General features: G+C 40.2%; 1 protein-coding gene across 6 annotated transcripts in view; it reads right to left on the bottom strand.

Moving 5' to 3' along the window:
• Window positions 1-19,395: 19,395 nt before the first annotated feature.
• Window positions 19,396-23,075, bottom strand: part of LOC126188057 (sialic acid synthase) — an 80,473-nt gene continuing 76,793 nt past the window's right edge. For all 6 annotated transcript variants that reach the window (XM_049929496.1, XM_049929500.1, XM_049929494.1 and 3 more), the window contains one exon: window positions 19,396-21,408. In XM_049929496.1, coding sequence (XP_049785453.1) covers window positions 21,007-21,408 — 402 coding nt within the window. In that variant the 3' untranslated portion in view covers window positions 19,396-21,006. The remainder of the gene's footprint in view (window positions 21,409-23,075) is intronic.

The following is a 23,075-nucleotide window of genomic DNA, read 5'->3' as shown; positions in this document are numbered from 1 at the left end:
AGCAAATATGCAAGCTGTTAAGATGGCCTAGAAAGAGTGCTTCCCAAAAAAATTTACATTTCAAAGTAAAGACTGACGAATCACTCACCAGCTTTGACAAAATGGAAAGTCAACTGCTGCCATCATAATAGTAAAGAAAGCAGTTATCTGGCTTTGCACTGACAAAAGACACAACTTGGGCCGCACATTCATTGCAGTAGAGCTTGACCTTCCCTTGAGCAAGAGCAAAGCAGCTAGCTTCAAAGATCTAAGACTGTAACAGGTACAGAACTTTGAATTGGTTACTGAACGTTAGCCTATGCAATTAATGAACAACATTGTTCAGTCATGCAAAATACCCTATACACTGATGAGCCAAAACATTATGACCACCTGCTCAATAGATTGTTGGGCCATCTTTGTAACACAGTATATCACCAGTTCTGCATAACACTGGTTCTGCAGTTCGTTGGTACATTTCTGGAGATGTGTGGCATCAAGTATCTATGCACATCTCTTTTAATTCCTGTAAACAGATGGCCATTGATTTGTGTGCATGGTGATGGTGCTATTGAATGCAAATGGGAATCATCTGATTCGCTTCAGGCAAATTTGGTGGCCAAGACATTAAGGTGATTTCACTATCATGCTCCTCAAACCACTGAGTATGGTTCTGGCTTCAAGACATGGACAATTATTTTGTCGAAAGATGATATTGGCATCAGGGAAGACATCAAGCATGAAGGGGTACAGGTGGTCCACAGCTGTCAGTGTGTCTTCGATTACTATTACAGGTCCTTTGCGAGGGCAGCAGAATGTCTCCCATAGCATAACATTGCTCCCACCAGCCTACGTCTGTGGCAAGGTGCACATTTTGAGCAGCCATTTGCCTAGATGACTGTGTTTGTGGAGACAACCATTGATGTGGTGTAGCAAAAACATGATTCATCCGATGAGCCGACATATTTCTAGTGATACATGGTCCAATCTCAGTGGTCCCAAACCCACTACAGTCTTAATAGACGATGTTGTTGGGCCAGTGTAAACAGGCAAGGATCATCTGCTGCAGAGCACCTTGCTCAACAATGTGTGCTGAATGGTGTGCACCAAAATGTGCATCCACTGGCACAGAGCTATTTCGACAGAAGTGCTGCAGATCCCCATCTACTCTACAAAGTGGAAAAGCGTCAGAACCCCATGTTCTGTGAATTCTTCACAGAATTTTGAACATCCAACCACTTAGTGCCTGGTGGTTGTTTCACTGCCCTTCTACCACTTTCCATAGACGCTCACAATAGTAGCACGTGACCATTCGACCAGATTCACCATTTTTGAGATGCTGGTTCATAGCCTCTGTGTAATAATAATGTGCCCTTTGTCAAAGTCAGTGGATTTCTCCATTTACAGTGCATAGCTTTGCTAGGGTAATCTCCCATCCATGTCTACTTGGCTTACATACTTTGCTTACTGTGTCATGTGCCCCCAACGCCACCAGGAGGCATCCAACCCTGCAGTTGACAGTGGTCATAAAGTGTTGGCTTATCATGTATTTAGTGCAGAACTAGGGAAAATAGGACCCTAAACAAGAATGCACCCAGGAGCTGAGCTGACGGGAGAGTCTCTTGTTAGTGTTGTAGTGAATAACAAGATACTAGACCGTATCCATTACATGTTGCTTTTTTCAAACTCGTACTGAACTGATATGTCTATCTGTTTTATGGGGCAAGATGCAAGTTTGGTTTGTGAACAATTGCAATGCAATAATAAGTCAATTCTGATCTCCATGTTTGTCAGTTTTTGTCAGTGCAGAATCAGACTTAACTCCGTGAAAAACAGCTGGGCCATGGAATATTTGTGTACACATAGCTGTGGCTGTAGCAGTATTATAGACAGTTTCAAAATCATAGTCTTGCTTTTACGTCTTAGACCGCCACCTGTAAACATGATACACCATATGGGGCACCATTGTTATATAATGTTTCTCTGCTGTTAACAGTGTGCACTGAAAATGATTGCCTATGTAGATATATATTAAATGCCATGTAGTAAATTGATAATGCATGAGAATTCACTGGACAGCCTCCATAGTAATATGAGAGGAGGGTTCCTTATCAGTCTTGCTGTGCTTCATGCAACCCTATGTGACGGTGGATTAGAGCAGCTGATGCAACCACACCGCAACCTGTCAAGCACCTAGAGGATGCTGTGTGGCAGAGCCAGAGTAGCTGTGAAAGAATAAATAATTTCTCAGATTTTGGCAAGATCAGTGTTTTTATTTTCCTAGAATGATATAAACACTGAACAACCACTGTTAAAGTAAACTTAGCACTATCATTTAAAAAAAAAAAATTGGGCTGAGGCAACTGCCCTCCTGCTTTGCCCATAGATCAGTTTCCCTCTTCTGTCTTCTTTAGGAATTGCTGGAGAGATTAAACCTTTAGATGCTGAAGTAAAAAATTCTAAAACTGACAGCATCGGCATGTTGGTACGAAAGGCAGCTGATTAGAAGAGTAGTGTTTATTGCCCCTTCAGTTTATTATGATACCATCAATCATCACCACCTACTTGGGAAGGTTGACAATATAATGTAGCACTTTAATTTTACACAGACCTCAGGAACCTTCTCAAGAGCTAAAATTCTTTGTAGAGCTCCTGAAACAAAGCAGCAGGGTTAGAAGACAGAAAAGTGGTTGGGGAATTTTATGTGGATGATTGTGCAATAACTAAACAGGGGATTAGTTTCAAAAGCATTAATGAAAGCTTCCAAAAGTCTTACGTCATAATTCGCCTACTTCAGGAGTCACCACGTGAAACAAAGACACAGTCATATGTTTTACATTTGAAGAAAAAGAATGTTACAGATTGGCTGTGCTGTGCTGTAACATTGCACAGCTCTGAAATATCTCGAAGTCACTTTAGAGCGATTCCTGGCCTTTAAGAAATCATTGGGTGCAGGGAGCATTGTAGTGCAGACATTCAGAAACAATTTGGGAATCACAGCCAGAGACAATGAAAGATTCTGCATTAAGCTTCTGCTACTCCAAGGCAGAATATCACATGTCCAGCATGGTACTAGTTTCACCACTGTGGAGCTGTGGATGTAGCTTTTGTATCTCTGCAAATAGGGTTACAACACATTTTAAAGTGCAGCAGAACTGCCACTAAATACAGACTTCATACTTTTGAAGAAAGTGGGTGAAACACCAAAATCTCAACCTTGTAATTCAACAAAATGTGAGAAATACAAAGTCATTGTGAGAAAGTGAGTTCAGTCCAAACAGATGCAGAACTAAATCTAAAATAATAGGATGGTCATATGTAGTAAACAATATAAGGGATTAAACAATAAGTAACATATATTGCAGAAAATCAGCTTTGTGTGATGAGGACCATGCTTAAACTGCGTGCTGTTCCTACCTCTACGTATCACTTATGATCACTATAGCTGCCATGGTATAAGCCAAGATCAGTACAAGTCGACACAATCTATGCTAGCCACCCAGTTCATTTCTGCATCACTGCTGCTAGCCAGTAAGGATACTATATTCTTTCCCCCTTTACCTGCACATAGGGCTGTTAATGCTTGGCACCTGCCATGGACGCATTGTGCTGGGTGATGTCCACGTAGGGAACAGGGGTGGCTGGCAGAATGGTGCTTTTTATCTTCCACAACTGGAGGCCGGGTCTCCATGCTTGTTTGTTGGTAGATGCTACAGATCCACTAATGTTGAAAAGCATGGATCCAATTCTATGGATGCACATGCCTTTTTACAGTAGGTCTTTGGGAACCAAGCTGGCCCAGACGAAGAACATAATGATGGGGGGGGGGGGGGGGGGGTCAGAGTCAAGGTCAGAAAGAGTGGGCTATGCCAGCTGGAAACTGAGTAACAGCGGTAGCCAGCACTGTCAGGCATATATAGTCCATGAAGTGAAGTAGCCAGATCTGACTGTGGTTGGCAAATCAGATGAGCTTGATTGCTCACAGACCTAAGAGCCTCCACAACAACATGTGCTGAACTCTCAGGGGAAGATACACGAGTTGTCTGCACCCATGTAGCAGCTCTGCTAGGCTGCAGCTGTTGACAGGCATGGACCAATAAGTAGCTAGGAAACCACTCATCGCTTCCCCTGCTGTCATTGCCTGCATCATTTGCATTTTAAATGTCCTGACCAACCATTCCACCTATGAATCTGATGCCGGGTAGAAAGATACAGTAATCAGATGCTGAATACCAGTTCACTGGCAGAATTCTTCAAATACAGATGATATAATTGCTGGCCATTGTCTGACACAATAGTTCATGAAGCTTCCTAATTTACAAAAATTTGGAGAAGGCTTGGCCTGTACATCTTGATGCAGTGGTTGTGTTTGCCAACTGGGCCACATAAGGGAAACTAGAGCAGCCACCACCAACAGTTACATTGCTCTGTGGAATGATATAGTGAAGTCGAAATGCACCCACTCCCAAGGGTGCTATGGCTTGGGCCCTGAGAAACTGCCATGTTGGTGCTACCTGGTAGTGGTCACAGACATTGAGGTACCACCCACATGTTCAGTGTTGGCATCCATACTGTGACAGTAAATGAGACCTTGAGCCAACGCCTTCATACATAACATCCCTCATTGTCAAACAGTGGAAACTCCAGGTTGGAATATCAACAATATGAGGAAAGTATAGTTTACTACCTACTATAAAGATGACACAGGCCAGTCTGAGCTGCTGGAAGTGGCGGTTGCATGTGCATGAGGTGTGCTGGCTTGTATGAACGAATATGAGTGTGCTTCTTGCTCTGATGTAGGCTGTTGCAGAAGGCTAATGTATAAGTTTCTTTTCGGTGTGCCTGTCTGCAACTAAACGTGTCATCTTTATGGTGATTAACAGCCTATTTTTTGCTTATATTGTTGACATCCCTCATTGTTATTTAAGTAGTAACTGGAGAATATCAAGCTGAAGCATGGGCAGAAGGGCAACTCTGCATTCTGCTTTCTCAGTGACCAAGAGTGGTAAGCGGTGTGTATACGTGCCGGGACAACTGGGAAATCTGGGAAAAACCCGGGAATTTTTTCATCCGGGAGAAAACTGAAAAACCCGGGATTTTTAGAATTCCAGGAATTTTTCATTGCTTTAGTCTTCAGATAAATTTTTCTAATTTTGACTGGTAAGAACTGATAAACAGCAAAATGTGTCAAAGCCGTTAGGATGAAGACTGTGGAATACTTCATAACAATAAACTGCTGCCAACGAGCGTGACATCACAACTGTTTACATAAAGTTAATTTGAGCAGTTGCCCATGGGCTCACACGCATCCGCAGTTTAGTTCCATATCGGCAGACATTCTCCTGCTTCCGGCTATGTGAAGTGTGAGCGTTAGCTGTATCAACATTGGCAACAAGCAGCCAGATGCTATCCCGAAAATTTTTCTGTCACGCCGAAGCTGGCTGATTCGCGCACGAGTGTAGCAGTTGCGATTGTAGTGGAGAGAGGGGGTTAGTTTGCACTTAAGCTGTGTTTATGTTCAGTGATTTTGCTGTTTCCCTTCATTTACATGCATCACATGAAATGAAGACAAAATGGGTTTCTGTGGTTGAGAGCTATCAAGTGAACTAAAATACATTCACATAATTACGGAAGGCTAACAGATGTTAGAGGGAGACCAAGAGATGAATACACTAAACAGATTCAGAAGGATGTAGGTTGCAGTAGGTACTGGGAGATGAAGGAGCTTGCACAGGATAGATTAGCATGGAGAGCTGCATCAAACCAGTCTCAGGACTGAACACCACCACAACAACAACAGATGTTATTAGTTTGCTTTCTGATTTTATTTTATTTCCACATTTTTGGCTGTCAGTCACCTTGCAGAACAATGAAGTTATTTTTGTCAGCTTGCTAAATAAATATGGCTTTTATTAATCTTTTTCCCCAGAGGCACTCAGTTTATTAGAAATGAAGTGTTTCATTCCGCACTATTGGCTAGTTTCAACTGTTCACTGAATTTCAAGAGCACATTTTTAGCTTCTGGCATGTATGGTATTATGCCATAATAAAGAACCAAAGATGAGATAATATAGTACTGGTACAGCAAGCAAATTTGCATACCGCAAACTGCACTGAAAAGCTTCGTAACAGGTTGGGCCGTACTTCTTTGTGAATCTGAACATATGAATGTGCTCTTTAAGCCAAATTATGCAGTTTAGTGTGGTTTACAAAATTCCGATGCTCTTGGAGTATACTATTTCTTTTATGATGTCATGTAAGATCTCTTAATACTATATACGTACGAACATATGGACTTCCTACATCATCGTAGCTGCCCACACACAGTAACACCTGTTTTTTGGCGCTCTCGGTCAGATAGTGAAATGAAGCTATTTCTAACAGGTCACAGGGAAATATTGCGAATGGTACTTTGAAAAGCATCAGTTTCAAAGTAAATTCCTTTTACACAAGATGAATTACATTACGTGTGTAAATGTGCAATTGACTTTCTTAAATCAAACAGCATTTGGCTCTCATTTAAAACCCAACACACTGAGAACTAGCCATTTAGAAGAATTTCAAGTGCTGAAGATCAGACACTGTCATTACTTAAAATTTTACTGGCACATTTGTGTGATGTATCTGAAAGTGTAACACACACAGAAAAAGACCAGTATTATATGTGAAAGATTAACTTTTCTTGTAGCTGCACTAATTAACTTTTCTTGTAGCTGCACTATGTACATTAATTTAAACCATTTATTCTTCCTATTTATGTGTTCACAGTATTGTTGGCTGCTATTGGCTGACTATGTCACATGTCTTATGCCCTGAATTCTGCTGTCATTGGCTGGTGAGGTCTCGTAATGTGAGCTATGATTGACTTACAAAAGCGCATTTCAATGCTTCTGAAACTGTGGTGCTGTTTTGAATCTATACTTTTTTAATACGAACACAAAAATGTGCAGTGTACTGTAATATGAAAATATGCAGCATAAGTTTAGCTGCAGATCAAATCTTTCCATAACTTTTTTTTTTGCCGAGTTTTTCGACCTCTGAATTTCCACATTGATGTATAAAATCTTTACCATTCAAAGGATTTATTTTTTTACAGCCCCAAGGAAAGTACACTTTCACTTATGATTAAAAAAAAGTGTATTTTTCACCTTGGAAGAAGTGTATTTTCATGTGGGAAAAGTGCATTTTTAACTAGGAGACCCGGGAATTTCTTTTCTTGCCCACATATACACCCTGAGTATGCCATCCCTGGCACTGAAGCAATGGGACAGGGAATAATATGTGCAGAAACTAACATCTGTTGCTTTAGGCATGTGCTCCAGCCCCTAAAACCATGTTGAAGACAGTACCTGCCAAAGTAGGAGTTGTTTACTGTGGTGTGAGCTACTTCACAAAATGTGACAGGAAAGTCGTATAACATGTAGCTAATAGTGTCTACGATCTAAAAACATACTACTTAGTTTCCAGAATGCAGAAAACTGTGTGCTGGACCGAGACTCGAACTCGGGACGACGTATTGGCGGAAGTAAAGCTGTGAGGACAGGGCACGAGTCGCGCTTGGTAGAGTACTTGCCCACGAAAGGCAAAGGTCCCGAGTTCGAGTCTCAGTCCAGCACACAGTTTTAATCCACCAGGAAGTTTCATATCAGCGCACACTCCACTTCAGAGTGATAATCTCATTCTGGAAACATCCCCTAGGCTGTGGCTAAGCCATGTCTCCACTATATCCTTTCTTTCCGGAGCGCTAGTCCTGCAGGGTTCGCAGGAGAGATTCTGTAAAGTTTGGAAGGTAGGAGACGAGGTAGCGGCGGAAGTAAAGCTGTGAGGACGGGGCACGAGTTGTGCTTGGTAGAGCACATGTCTGCGAAAGACAAAGGTCCCGAGTTCGAGTCTCGGTCCGGACAACAGTTTTAATCTGCTAGGTAGTTTCATACTACTTAGTGTTGATCAAAGCGGAGCCCATGGGTAGGTGGGAGAAGACACTGGCATTGACATTTCAGCACTGGGATGAGCTGCTCTAAATGCTCTTGAAAAATAGTGGTAGCACCTGTGTCTCCATATTGTAATCTATTGTACTTCTACATTTCAAAAGGTGGATTCAACGCAAGTATCTGTTATGTTATTGCACCTACTGCCAATGGCAAATATGTCTCTCTTAAATAAATTTTTGAAAAGTTATGTCTCCCGGCTAACTTCACCAGCAATTTTTAAGAATCCAGAACTGGATATACTTGTGTTAGAAAGTGCATTAACTGTGCCTCTGAACCAACCACAAACATTTGTATCACCATTCCATCTTTTAATTACTACTGTGCTCGTATCCATTAACTGCTTGCCTAAACGGAGGTGGTGATACCCTTTTTCCGCAGTTGACCAATTTGTTCTTTTACAGCCTCACCCATTGTGTTAGGTACCAGGTAAGCATAAAGAAATATGGATGGATTGACAACTTTAATAACATATGCACAAAAAACTCTTTCGATCATCCCATCCCCTAAGTGGGATGTACTTAGGAATTAGATTAACTTGCTAATGGATCTGGAAGCCAAACAATGAAAATTCATTGTGCCAAAAAATGGCCTTTCATTGATATTCATTGATTATTATGGGTAACTACACACCACTGTGAGACTTGGATTGGCACTGAGCCCTTGTGTTAATACATGTACAGATATGATGCATGACATTTTGATTCTCCAATGTAAACTTGAAACCCCACCTTGCAGGTGTTGATTTCAAACATAATCATCAACCTGGCAGAAATATCTGTGGTTAATTGTGTGATGTGATGTGAAGTTGCGTGTCATGACAGACACATGGTATCCAGACTTTTTTCTTGTTGCAAACATAGCACACTGCCATACAATGTAGGTAGTATGTATGGCTATGCTTTCTGCAGCACTGAAGACACCATTTATGTGACATCCATCTGCCTTGTTGATATGTTGTACCAAAATCTCATTTTGTGAAGAGAAAATGAATATGCTGTGTGAAAACTGTTATTCAGATTTACAGTTACTGATTTTATTGAAGTACTATTCACTGTTCTAATGTAAAGCTATTTCAACACTTGTCAGTAATAACAATGTGAAAAATAAATAGTGAAATAAATTAGTACTTTTGTAATCTGATAGTTCAAACTAAGAAAAGATAGAGACTTTAATCATTCTTGTTGAGGACAGTAACATTTTTTCTGGAGTCTTAAGATCTGTAATCAGTAAATTTTTTAAACCATGTCAAGGAACAAGAGTGGTCAATTATGAATGATAATTGATCATTTTATATCACAAAATTTGCTATCAAATGTTCAGTTCAACAAAAGTGGGTGTTCTGTGGTTTATTTGATCAGTATGGCCAAGTTTCAACAATAAAATATGCTGAGTAGCCTTGTATCACAGAATTATAAACAGTGACTTGATCGTGGTGTTTAGAAAGAAAATATGTGAAGAACCTTGAGAAGAGATTACGAATCAGATGATGTAGATCAGAAATCCAACTGTTTGGAACATTATTAATGAGTCTCAATAAAAATGGTAATCCTAATTAAAGTGAATCCCCAGGTGGACAGTAGCTCTGACAAACTGTGACATATTCAAATCTTTGTTCACCAAATTCATTTTTTTTCCCTCATGTGTGCAGGAAATGGTGTACCTATTAATAAGTGATCAAATTCAGATTTGGTAGACGCTACATGCACCAGTAACAAACACTTTTCAAAAACCTAAAGAACCTTAAAAAAAATATCAGGTTACTAATAAGAAGTAACTTAACAGGTTGTGATAGTGTTTCTATCAGAGTATGAATATCATGTGTTGTTCAGTATTATCTTTGTAATCAGTCACAGGGCATACTTACCAACACACTACACATGTTACAGTTACACCCATATAAAAAACTGAATACCTGTAAATGCAAACCACCTCTAATTGGGGACTCAAAATTCACTTTACTCCTTCTAGCCATTCAAAATAACCTATGATAGAATAATGATCCATTTTGTGCCCAGAACTTATTAGCTACCTCTCAGTTTGGCTTTCATAAAGGATTTACCACAGAGAAAGCCATACGATACCTCACAAATGAAGTTGTGGCAGAGCTAAACAAGAAAAATTATCCTGTTGGTATATTCTGTGATCTTGCTAAGGCTTCTGCTATGTGGACCACAAAATTCTACTTTGCAAACAAAAATTTTGTATCATTCATTTTGTATGAATGGTGTCCTATCATAATAGAAAGCAAAGGATCACGTTGACAGACTCTGTCACAAAGCTGAAACTGACCTCAGAACTGAGGAATGTAACCTCTAGGCTCCTACATGGATAAGTACTAGGTCTGCTCTTGTCCTTAACCTACATAAGTTATCTCAAAAGACGAGCCAAAACTGCAATTTTTACTGGTGACACAAGCTTACTAATTGTCCAGACACAGTTAAACTGATAACTGAGAAGGCCTATCTGGTTCAAAATGAACAGTTTAAGTCTTAATCTCACAAAGACTCATATTGTGCAATAGCAGGCTTTGATTAAAATAACTGTGATTGACGTGTGTCAGATGTGGGGAGCAGAGCTGCTATCCCACACACAACATGTGAAGTGTGCTGGTGTAAGCTGTCGCCAGCACACCAGACGGCAAAGAGGCTACAAGAAAGTCGATAGTAGGCACTGGAACAAGCAAGCCTATCAGAAGAGAGGGCAAATAGAGACTTGCAAGAAATATGCGCTGCCAATGCCCTCTTGGCTGCCAGTATTTACTGTATTTACTCGAATTTAAGCCGCACTTTTTTTTCGGTTTTTGTAATCCAAAAAACCGCCTGCGACATAGAATCGAGTGCAAAGCAAGTGGAAGTTCTGAAAAATGTTGGTGGGTGCCGCCACAACTAACTTCTGCCGTAGAATATATGTAGCGCTACACAGGCATGCTTTGTAGGCACAAAGATAAATACTGGCACCAAATCCTCTGCGTCAGTAAATAAATAAATAAATAAATAAATAAATAAATAAATAAAAAAAAAAAAAAAAAAAAAAAAGGTGGAAGACGAGCTTTTTTTCTCCGCCCCGAGTTCTGACCACTGCATTTTCATACATTATCCAACGAAGTAAATACAAATTCCGTATTGTTCATCTTCGAATGTAGCAGCATTTCAATGTACTACGAAAATCCGACTGGCAAGACTGTTTGGGATGTTTGTCAATATGACCAACTCTACGTTCTGAATTTTTTCCTACCTGTGAGAAGAGATGGTTGCTAATAGGAACTTCTATGAATTGTGAATCACATGCAGTATTCTCTTCACCATAAGAATAATACGAACATAAACATTTTGCCATGTATGTGAGAAGAGATGGTTGCTAATAGGAACTTCTATGAATTGTGAATCACATGCAGTATTCTCTTCACCATAAGAATAATACGAATATAAACACTTTGCCATGTATTGTTTCGTGTTTGCTGCCATCTCATTTAAATCCTGTCTGCCTAATAAACTACGAAACTAGAGTGAGACAACAGCAAACGCGGAAGAATATACATATCATGTCATGTTTATATTCATATTATTCGTATGGCTAATAGTGATACAGTTAGAAATGAAGCACAGCAATTGACTAGATCTTTAAATCTAAGATGACTAATTTCTGTGCAGAATGTAATGTACTAAAGAGGCGCCTGCAAAGATTTTCAAACGGAGAAAAAATTTAGCTAAAATCTCGTTCAGAACATCATCTATCATACGCAGTATATTATTTGGTTCTTGTTGATCATTATCAAAGAAAGCAGCAGTGTAAGTAACAACAAATAGCAGTATCTTGCCATTGTTTAGAGATTCCTCTCTCTTTTATTTTTTTAATTGTAAGCAGCGGTAGTGCGCACTAAAGCAAGCCATGGCGCGGGCGGCGACAGGCCATAAACACGCACTATCAGAATGCGACAAACAATGCATGACAGTACAGTAATGCATTTTCAGCTTAGAGTGACGTAAACACCTATAACAAAGAAAACGGCGCTTTTCAGATCAAAGAAAAATAAGCAATCAATTCAAAGCAGACGAAGCACATGAAAAAGGAAGGGTACCCGTATAAATACGGACGGAGCGCCTGACGCATAGCAATGGCTACCTGGTAAAGCTTAACTGCTAAGGTTACGACTCGAACCAAACTACTGTAGATGTATTGTCATTCATTCGACCTAAATTGTGTCTTCTATTACAATGGACCAACTTTGTTTCGATTTGGAGATGCGGCCTAAAACTTTTCTCTCCCCTTGAATTTCGAGTCTCAAATTTCAGATGCGGCTTAGATTCAGGAAATTTTTTTTTACTTGATTTTGAGTCTCATTTTTCAGGTGCGGCTTAGATTCGAGTGCGGCTTAGATTCGAGTAAATACGGTAGATCGCAGCCCTGGGCCGGAGGGCCCATTCAGTCATCCAATGAATCAATGAGTCGAGTCATCAATCATAGCCCAGTTGGAGTCGCAGTCGCAGTTATCTCGGTCACTAGCTCAGAGTCAGTCAGTACCTAGTGACCAGAGTAATGTACATAGTGGGACTTGTGCTTCACCAGCAATGAGGCTAATGTGGACCATTACCGAAGAGCTTGTACCACAACAACTGGACTATCTTAAGTAACTTTTTGTTCTTGTGAATAAAGAACCCTGTTAATACATGCATGCAGTACTAGCCTACAGGGACTATGAAAGGATACAAAATGAAGTGATCATGCAAATGATAACTGTGTGCACACATTCTGTCACATTTAGAGCCTGAGAAATAGTTGTGACCAGCTGATGCCCAACTGTTACCAACTGACTCATTGAAGTGTATCACAAAGTTATTTTAATTGAAGTACAGTACTAAAGTAGACATTAATGCTCATACATAAAGTGAAACAACTTCAGTATTCCTTGGTGTCCTGCTGTATGACACGTTATCTCTATTGTCACGTGGAATTATCTTCTGGAGTATTGCACCTGATTGAAATAAAGTATTTTATTCAGTAGTAATGAGCAGTATGAATGTTGTGTTAAGTAGATACCAGCATATCTTGGAGATGTCTCATTAAAAGTAATTGGAATTCTTCCACTCAATTTCCAATGTCTCCATTCCTTAATGGTGTTTTTGTTCTGATGATAAAAATCTGTTTCACATAAACTGTTATTTGCTGGTAAGGTAGTCAACAAGTTTCTATCAAACATTAACGGAGCTACCAGTTCAGAAGATATTAATTTATATAATATTAATTAATAATTAAAATATTTAGTTATGACTTCTGTAAATTATTTGATCACTTAGGTTCAAAAATTGAAAATTTCTGTAACCAAAATGACAGGCATTATGACCAGTAGTTTTACTACTGCTGCCATAAATGTAGATAACACTGTCTTTGAAAATTTTCAATGCTTTTGTATTAATATGAAGCTACCAGTACAAGGTAAACAGAAGGCTATTATAATACAGACACAAGCAGACATATGTAAAGGCAAAGAGTTTGGGCAGAGATATCAGTCAAGGTGGAAGTACAGAGGCAAAGATGATGTTGAATGACAGGTGAGGTATGAGTGGTGGCAACTTGAAATTAGCAGAGGTTGAGGCCTGGTGGGTATCGGGAAATATTGAAGGGCAAGTTCCCATCTCTGGAGTTCTGATAGGTTGGTGTTAGTGGGAAGTATCCAGATAACCCGGATGGTGTAACCCTGGCCAGGATATGCTGGCCATGCACCAAGGCATGTTTAGCCACAGGGTGATCCTCATTACCAACAAACACTGTCTGAACCATTACACCACCAACCTGAAAATAGCTTTTGCATCCCACAACCACCCTCCCAACCTGGTACAGAAGCAAATAACCAGAGCCACTTCCTCATCCCCTCAAACCCATAACCTCCTACAGAAGAACCCCAAAAGTGCCCCACTTGTGACAGGATACTTTCCGGGACTGGATCAGATTCTGAATGTGGCTCTCCAGCAGGGATACGACTTCCTCAAATCCTGCCCTGAAATGAGATCCATCCTTCATGAAATCCTCCCCACTCCACCAAGAGTGTCTTTCCGCCGTCCACCTAACCTTCGTAACCTCTTAGTTCATCCCTATGAAATCCCCAAACCACCTTCCCTACCCTCTGGCTCCTACCCCTGTAACCGCCCCCGGTGTAAAACCTGTCCCATGCACCCTCCCACCACCACCTATTCCAGTCCTGTAACCCGGAAGGTGTACACGATCAAAGGCAGAGCCACGTGTGAAAGCACCCACGTGATTTACCAACTGACCTGCCTACACTGTGAAGCGTTCTATGTGGAAATGACCAGCAACAAACTGTCCATTCGCATGAATGGACACAGGCAGACAGTGTTTGTTGGTAATGAGGATCACCCTGTGGCTAAACATGCCTTGGTGCACGGCCAGCACATCTTGGCACAGTGTTACGCCGTCCAGGTTATCTGGATACTTCCCACTAACACCAACCTGTCAGAACTCCGGAGATGGGAACTTGCGCTTCAGCATATCCTCTCTTCTCGCTATCCGCCAGGCCTCAATCTCCGCTAATTTCTAATTTCAATTTGCCGCCGCTCATACCTCACCTGTCTTTCAACATCATCTTTGCCTCTGTACTTTGACATCTCTGCCCAAACTCTTTGCCTTTACAATGTCTGCTTGTGTCTGTGTATATGCTGATGGATATGTGTGTGTGTGTGTGTGCGCGCGCGAGTGTATACCTGTCCTTTTTTCCCCCTAAGGTAAGTCTTTCCACTCCCGGAATTTGAATGACTCCTTACCCTCTCCCTTAAAACCCAAATCCTTTTGTCTTTCCCTCTCCTTCCCTCTTTCCTGACGAGGCGTTGGTTGCGAAAGCTAGAATCTTGTGTGTATGTTTGTGTGTCTATCGACCTGCCAGCGCTTTTGTTTGGTAAGTCTCATCATGGAAAGCGCTGGTAGATAGGCACAATAAAAAACACAAACACACACACAAAATTTTGAGCTTTCGCAACCCCCGGTTGCTTCGTCAGGAAAGAGGGAAGGAGAGGGAAAGACAAAAGGATTTGGGTTTTAAGGGAGAGGGTAAGGAGTCATTCCAATCCCGGGAGCGCAAAGACTTACCTTAGGGGGAAAAAAAGACGAAGCATTCCCACGTGGAATGTTTCCCTCTATATATATATATATATATATATATATATATATATATATATATATAGAGAGAGAGAGAGAGAGAGAGAGAGAGAGAGAGAGAGGGAAACATACCACGTGGGAAAAATATATTTAAAAAGACAGATGATGAGACTTACCGAACAAAAGCGCTGGCAGGTCGATAGACACACAAACAAACACAAACATACACACAAAATTCTAGCTTTCGCAACCAACGGTTGCCTCGTCAGGAAAGAGGGAAGGAGAAGGAAAGACAAAAGGATATGGGTTTTAAGGGAGAGGGTAAGGAGTCATTCAAATCCCGGGAGCGGAAAGACTTACCTTAGGGGGAAAAAAGGACAGGTATACACTTGCACACACACACACATATCCATCCACTGCTTGTGTCTGTGTATGTGTGGATGGATATGTGTGTGTGTGCAAGTGTATACCTGTCCTTTTTTCCCCCTAAGGTAAGTCTTTCCGCTCCCGGGATTGGAATGACTCCTTACCCTCTCCCTTAAAACCCATATCCTTTTGTCTTTCCTTCTCCTTCCCTCTTTCCTGACGAGGCAACCGTTGGTTGCGAAAGCTAGAATTTTGTGTGTATGTTTGTGTGTCTATCGACCTGCCAGCGCTTTTGTTCGGTAAGTCTCATCATCTGTCTTTTTATATATATATATATATATATATATATATGGGTTGCAAGCAGCGATCTGGAGGGGGTGGGGAAAAGGAAGGGGAAGAGTGGGGAGAGAGATGAACGCTGTCTGGTGGAGTGTGCAGGAACTTGTCTCCAACAGGGACAGCATCAAGAGGTTGTGGGGCAGGGAGGTGGTTAAAAAAGAAAACAAAGAATGAGTGGTGTTTGTTGTTGTTGTGGTCTTCAGTCCTGAGACTGGTTTGATGCAGCTCTCCATGCTACTCTATCCTGTGCAAGCTTCTTCATCTCCCATTACTTACTGCAACCTACGTCCTTCTGAATCTGCTTAGTGTATTGATCTCTTGGTCTCCCTCTATGATTTTTACCCTCTACGCTGCCATCCAATTCCAAATTTGTGATCCCTTGATGCCTCAGAATATGCCCTACCAACCTATCGTTTCTTCTAGTCAAGTTGTGCCACAAATTTCTCTTCTCTCCAATTCTATTGAATACCTCCTCATTAGTTATGTGAACTACCGATCTAATCTTCAGCATTCTTTTGTAGCACTGCATTTCCAAAGTTTCTATTCTCTTCTTGTCTAAACTATTTATCGTCAACATTTCACTTCCATACATGGCTACACTTCATACAAATACTTTCAGAAACGACTTCCTAACACTTAAATCCATACTCGATGTTAATAAATTTCTCTTCTTCAGAAACGCTTTCCTTGCCATTGCCAGTCTACATTTTATATCCTCTCTACTTCGACCATCATCAGTTATTTTGCTCACCAAATAGAAAAACTCATTTACTACTTTAAGCGTCACATTTCCTAATCTAATTCCCGCAGCAACACCCGATTTAATTCGACTGCATTCCATTATCTTAGTTTTGCTTTGTTTATGTTCATCTTATATTCTCCTTTCAAGACACAGTCCATTCCGTTCAGCTGCTCTTCCATGTCTTTTGCTGTCTCTGACAGAATTACAATGTCATCGGCGAACCTCAAAGTTTTTATTTCTTCTCCATGGATTTTAATTCCTACTCCAAATTTTTCTTTTGTTTCCTTTACTGCTTGCTCAATATACAGATTGAATAACACCGGGGAGAGGCTACAACCCTGTCTCACTCCCTTCCCAACCACTGCTTCCCTTTCATGTCCCTCGACTCTTATAACTGGCATCTGGTTTCTGTACAAATTGTAAATAGCCTTTCGCTCCCTGTATTTTACCCCAGCCACCTTCAGAATTTGAAAGAGAGCATTCCAGTTAACATTGACAAAAGCTTTCTCTAAGTCTACAAATGCTAGGAACATAGGTTTGCCTTTCCTTAATCTATCTGATAAGATAATTCGTAGGGTCAGTATTGCCTCACATGTTCCAGAATTTCTACGGAATATAAACTGATCTTCCCTGAGGTCGGCTTCTACCAGTTTTTCCATTCATCGGTAAAGAATTCGTGTTAGTATTTTGCAGCAGTGGCTTATTGAACTGATAGTTAGGGAATTTTCACATCTGTCAACACCTGCTTTCTGTGGGATTAGAATTATTATATTCTTCTTGAAGTCTGAGGGTATTTCACCTGTCTCATACATCTTGCTCACTAGATGGTAGAGTTTTGTCAGGCCTGGCTCTCCTAAGGCTGTCAGTAGTTTTAATAGAATGTTGTCTATTTCCAGGGCCTTGTTTTGACTTAGGTCTTTCAGTGCTCTGTCAAACACTTCACGCAGTATCATATCTCCTATTTCGTCTTAATCTACATTCTCTTCCATTTCCATTATACTGTCCTCAAGAACATCACCCTTGTATATACCCTCTATATACTCCTTCCACCTTTCTGCTTTCCCTTCTTTACTTAGATCTGGTTGGTAGTCATACCAATATAAAAAGCTGTGCAATGATTGCAGCAGTGCTGGTAGTTGACGGACATGGTGGTTTTAACAGGTGGCCTGGCCCCTGATGGGGTAGGATAGACCTGTGACAGGACTGGAATAGAAAGTGCTTGGTGGGTGATTGTGGCAAGTTTTGCACCTGGGTCTTCCAAAGGGAACAACTGAACCACATCCTTCACCATGGCTTTGATTGGCTATCATTGTGTGCTGAAATGAGAGACTCCCACCCGAGATACTTCCCACCCCTCCTTAAGTGGTGTTCCATTGCCCACCCAACCTCCACAACATCCTGGTCCATCTGTATTCCACTCCCAATCACAACCCCTAGCCACAAGGATCATGTCCCTGTAGAAGACCCAGGTGCAAGACTGGCTCTATCCACCCACCCAGCTCTTCCTATTTCAATCCTGTCACGTCTTATCTTACCTCATCAAATGCTGGGACATCTGTACAAGCAGCCATGTTGTATACCAGTTCTGCTGCAACTATGCACTGCTTTTTATGTTGGTGTGACTACCAACCAACTGTCCACCAGGGTGAATGGCCATTGCCAAACTGCGGCCAAGAGCACAGTAGACCACCCAGTGGCACAACATGCACACTTGATTTCAATGACTATTTCACTACCTGCGCCATCTGGATCCATCAGTCCACCACCAGATTTTCTGAACTGCACAGATGGGAATTATCCTTACAACACATTCTCTGTTCTCGTAATTATACCAACGTGAACCTATGGTAACACAATGTCCCCACACCCTTCACCCAACAGTTTCCACCCCCTATGTCCTATCATCTCCTCCCCATTTTTGTCTCCCACTGTTTATCTGCAGCTTTCTGCCAATGCATCCACTCATCTCCCCCCCCCCCCCCCCCCACCTCCCTACTCCACAACCTCCTGACGCTGTACTTGTCCCTGCACACTCCACCAGACATTTATCTCTTCCCCCTCTCATACACTATTATCCCTTCCCCTTCCCCACCCCATCCAGATTGCTGCTTGCATCGTACGTGGTGCATTCCGGCCCGAGACGCTGGAGATGTCAGTTTTTTGTGTGTGTGTGTGTGTGTGTGTGTGTGTGTGTGTGTGTGTGTGTGTGAGATGAATGATTTAATTAATTAACAAGTAAACAATTGGATTATTGACATTTATGTTTCACTGGTCAACTGGATATCATTTTGTTTTTGGTCAATGTAAGCAGAATTTTGATACATAATAGCAATCAAAAAATTAAGGTCAGTACTGCATATCTGAAGTCTAAACAATGAACCTTTTGTCACTTGTTCTTTATTTCCTTTACAACAATGCTTGTGGTAAGCTATAGGTGTCCATTGGTATCACTAAAAGGCTCCTATTAACATTTCACAAATAATATTTATCTGCTCTTTGTACACTGGACAGAACAACTCGCATAGCTTAACTTGTAGTGCACGTTTGCCAGAGGAGAGGAAAATGAGCCAAACCCAGATACACTCTATGACTGGATTCCTGAGGATGAACCTCATATGCCGCCGATCCAGAACAGACAGCAGTAATAACAGAGTAAAATGTTTTGAAACACACATTAAACAATTATTTGAATAATGCACACAAAACATAACATCTAACAATTAGTCGTGCAATGTATACGAAAATATATAAAAATGGAGTAAGGGTATTGATATCTACTAATCGTTTTCACCTGGCAACCACAGTATAAGGTAAAAACAGTATTTTTGTGTTGTGTCATTTATTTTTTATTTGTAACTGAAGTACATACAGTCTTTGAAATAAGAGCTCACAACCACACAATGGTTCAGTTTGATATACATACAATATGAACTGAAGCTATAATGAAATGGAATAACTACATAACTGCTACAGAATAAATGTGCTTATATCATGAGTAATTAGCTAAAGTGATAAGAAGCTGTGCATCAAGGAAGACAGTAGGCGGATGAAAGAAATTGGAACCAGAACAATATTAAATGCAAGAGACTCAAATTTTAGCAAACTATTAAGAGTTTGAGAATGAGAAATCAAACCTCAAACAACTCACATGATGTAAATGGATATGAAAGATTAGGGAAAACAGAAATAGAGTGAAAGAAGGGGTGAGTGGAGCATATTTGCAAAGGAACGAGTAAACAATGGTTATAAAAAAAAAGATAAAAAATCTATAGTGACAGAAATAAAACATTAGAAGAAGAGAAGGAGAACATAGAATGTAAGTAAAATTTGGTGGAAGGTAGGATGGATAGTTTTAAATGTGCTCTAGGAAGCCACTTTTTAGATCTAATTTGGATCTCTCTCATCTTTCCCCAAAATCTTTGTGGCATTCCTTTCCTTCCTGTTTCATCTATATCCGCTCTTTCAAAGTTGAGCTCCAATCTTTGATAGTACTTTGATATCTATGTATGTAGCCCCTTTTGATTTCCAGCTAAGTTCCTTTATTTCAAATACCCCTTAATTCACATTTTGCAGTGATTTTTCAGCCCTTCAGTAACTATGGATTCTTAACTTAATTTTCTTTGCATTTTGTTTCTTTAGCCTGATAGGCAAAATGCTTAAAAATTGCAGTAGTTGAATATTCATATACTTTCATAATTTCTGTTCCTGTCAGATTTTCTCAAGTTCATCTTCTGACGGATGATGATTAGATCTTTCTCTTGTGTCTTGCAGAACAATTAGAATAACATTAACCCTCGAGCAGGTGCACCTATTTATGATGTGTGCCAACCACAAATAAGATTGTCTTGTACCATTCCATTGTTGTTTTATAATTGCAAGACCATACTTATTCCTTTGTTATTGCTTCAGCTAACACAGTGATAAGTTCTGTTGTCATAGGTCCAAGCGAGCAGCAGTTATATAAAATAAACACCGAGCTAGGTGAGAAAAAATTTACGATCCGTGCAAGAAAATAAGCCAGATTCTGAGCTAACAGCACAAGATAATATGTAATCAAATAAGTGTTTAGCTCGCAATGATGCAACTGTGCTGTTTAATGCTCCTAGTGCGTGGCAACAGAGAGATTCAATGAAAGTTAATTTTATCATTGTTTAATTGAACAATGATTTAGCTCATATAATCTAAGTTAATTTTATCATTGTTTAATTAAACTAAGGTTAAGCTGTGATTTTGCTCATACTTGTTTACCTTCGTAACACGACAGACATGCTATAGTTGTGTACAAAGTATGCCAAGTGCCCATTGTGTTATGAAAATCGGCATGCCTAATCGAAGGGTTAAGGTTGCAGACCTGCAGAACATCATAAAATGAAGAGATCTGAGTTATCGCAATAGATTATTCTGATCATGCAGGTGCTCCACTGAGAATAAGAGCACTCATTACAATGGTTTTCTTGCTCCTAGTTATAAACACTGATATCTTTAACTTTCTGGTTGTGTAACAGTTAAATTTGAGAGACTTTGGATTTCAGTCAGATCTGTTAAACATATGCTTTCATCTCTCTTAATATCTCTGATTAATTTTTTCCCAAGAACATGTTCCATGTCTTCAGCCTTTATCCCTTTGGGTTCTGCTACTTTAATTTTAATATCATGTTGTGTCAGTAAAGACCCCAGCTTCAAATCTCGTCCAGCTACCAATGTTTTACCTAGCTTTTTATAGCACAGTAACTCACTGGGCTGAATCTTCTTTTGAGGATTACCTAGTGCTTGTTCCACGATTCTTATATTTGTTACCATTTCTGTAAATTCCTCTGGTGTTAACGAACATTTGTGATCACTTCCTTTCCAACTTTTGTTGAGCGTTATGTGCCGCTCTAGCACCTGAAAACAGGATCTGTGTAAAAATTTGAAGTCAAGAGCAAGAATATAAAAGGAAATGTGGGATTAAAAAGATATTTTCTTAAACATCAGTTGTAATTTACACTTTTTAACATTTGTAGCACATTAAATGTTATTCATATCTTTGTTTCTGCCTCCTGTGAATACCATTCTTTTATTTTAGCTGCATGATGCATTGTGGAGCAACTTAAGTCTCACTTTCACTTTGGAAGAAAACATGAGGGAACAAAGAGACGTTATAAAAATTCCCAATTTAATTTTAGCAACATCTCTGATACCACATTTAAACCATTCTCTGTATCACCCTATTTTTACTTTGGGGTGCTATCCCTTTTTGGTTTAGAAGATAGGCAGCTTGGAGATTAGAAGAGAAAGAGTGTTTGTGAAAAGGGGAGGGGGACATTTTGGATTCACCTTTGAAGTTAATCTAGATTGCAGAAATTGATACAGCAGTGCCCATAAAAGACTGCAGCATCACTTCAGGTTCCATCCAATACACAGTTTGCTGATTTATTTACAGGACCACTGTCTCATTTAAAACAACAGAGCTGTTCAGAACTGGTTTGAAGGCAAAGAGAGACAAACATACTCCTTTCATACCAAAATCACCAGATCCAAAGCAATACAAAATATGTGGGCAGATGTTACATGGCAACAACAACCTAGACCTACCAGTGTTAATCATTTTTGGATGAATTTTGAACAGTGGTGGGAAATATATCCTCATCTAATTTAGCAATATCTGTGTTATACCTTCAGCTAAGCCTACAGAATGAGGTTTTGCTGCAGCTCTCTATAAATGCCATCAGCTTTCTAGTCTCTTTTGGACTGTTGTCTCATTGCCAGAAAATGTGGAATTGTCCACCTTTTTCTAGGTATTGCATAAACAGTTGACTAATTTAATTCTCAGTGGATATTCCGAAACAGGAGAACTTGAATGTTTTCACCCAACAGTGAGTTTTCTCAAATGAATATCCCTTTGATAATAATAAATTATAATGGAATTTAGATAAGTTATTGACAGGTGAGCTGCAGTTTATTGGGATTTGTAGAAACTGCTTTCAGTTTGTTGCAAAAGGATATCCACAAATGATCTGGTATAGAGGCAAAAGCCCATATTCAGATGGGAGTGGACTCAGATACTAATGTGTAATTCTGATATATATTTTATATGAGCCCCTAAATCACTAACAAGTTGCAGGAAGGTTCTAAAATGCCACAGCAAATTCTTTCCTCTTTCAGCAGTTTTTTTTTTTTTTTGGCGCAAAACTGCTATGGTCATTAGCGCCCGGTCAGCGACATAGGAAACAGTAAAAACCCGAAAATGGAAACCAGCAGCAATGGAAACGAAACTCAAAAAATTGGAGAAACTAAAAGCAGAAGGAAGGCTTAAAAATCCACTACAGAAAGGGGTTGGTTGTCCCCAAAAAAAAGCTTCAAATGACTGACGTCATTTCACTGGCACTAATAAACTCGAGAACGCGATCGGCCGAGCGCGTGTCATCTGCTAAAATTGACGATATATCAGGCGACAGCTGTAGACGGGCGCGTAACAGAGTAAAATAGGGGCACTCAATTAAAAGGTGTCTTACCGTCCACAGCTGAGAGCAGTGGGGACAGAGTGGGGGAGGATCGCCGCTTAAAAGATG

Source organism: Schistocerca cancellata, chromosome 5 (assembly GCF_023864275.1).
Source record: "Schistocerca cancellata isolate TAMUIC-IGC-003103 chromosome 5, iqSchCanc2.1, whole genome shotgun sequence".
Lineage (NCBI taxonomy): Eukaryota > Metazoa > Arthropoda > Insecta > Orthoptera > Acrididae > Schistocerca > Schistocerca cancellata.
Note: the sequence above shows the minus strand (reverse complement) of the source record. Positions and strands in the feature narration are given on the sequence as shown.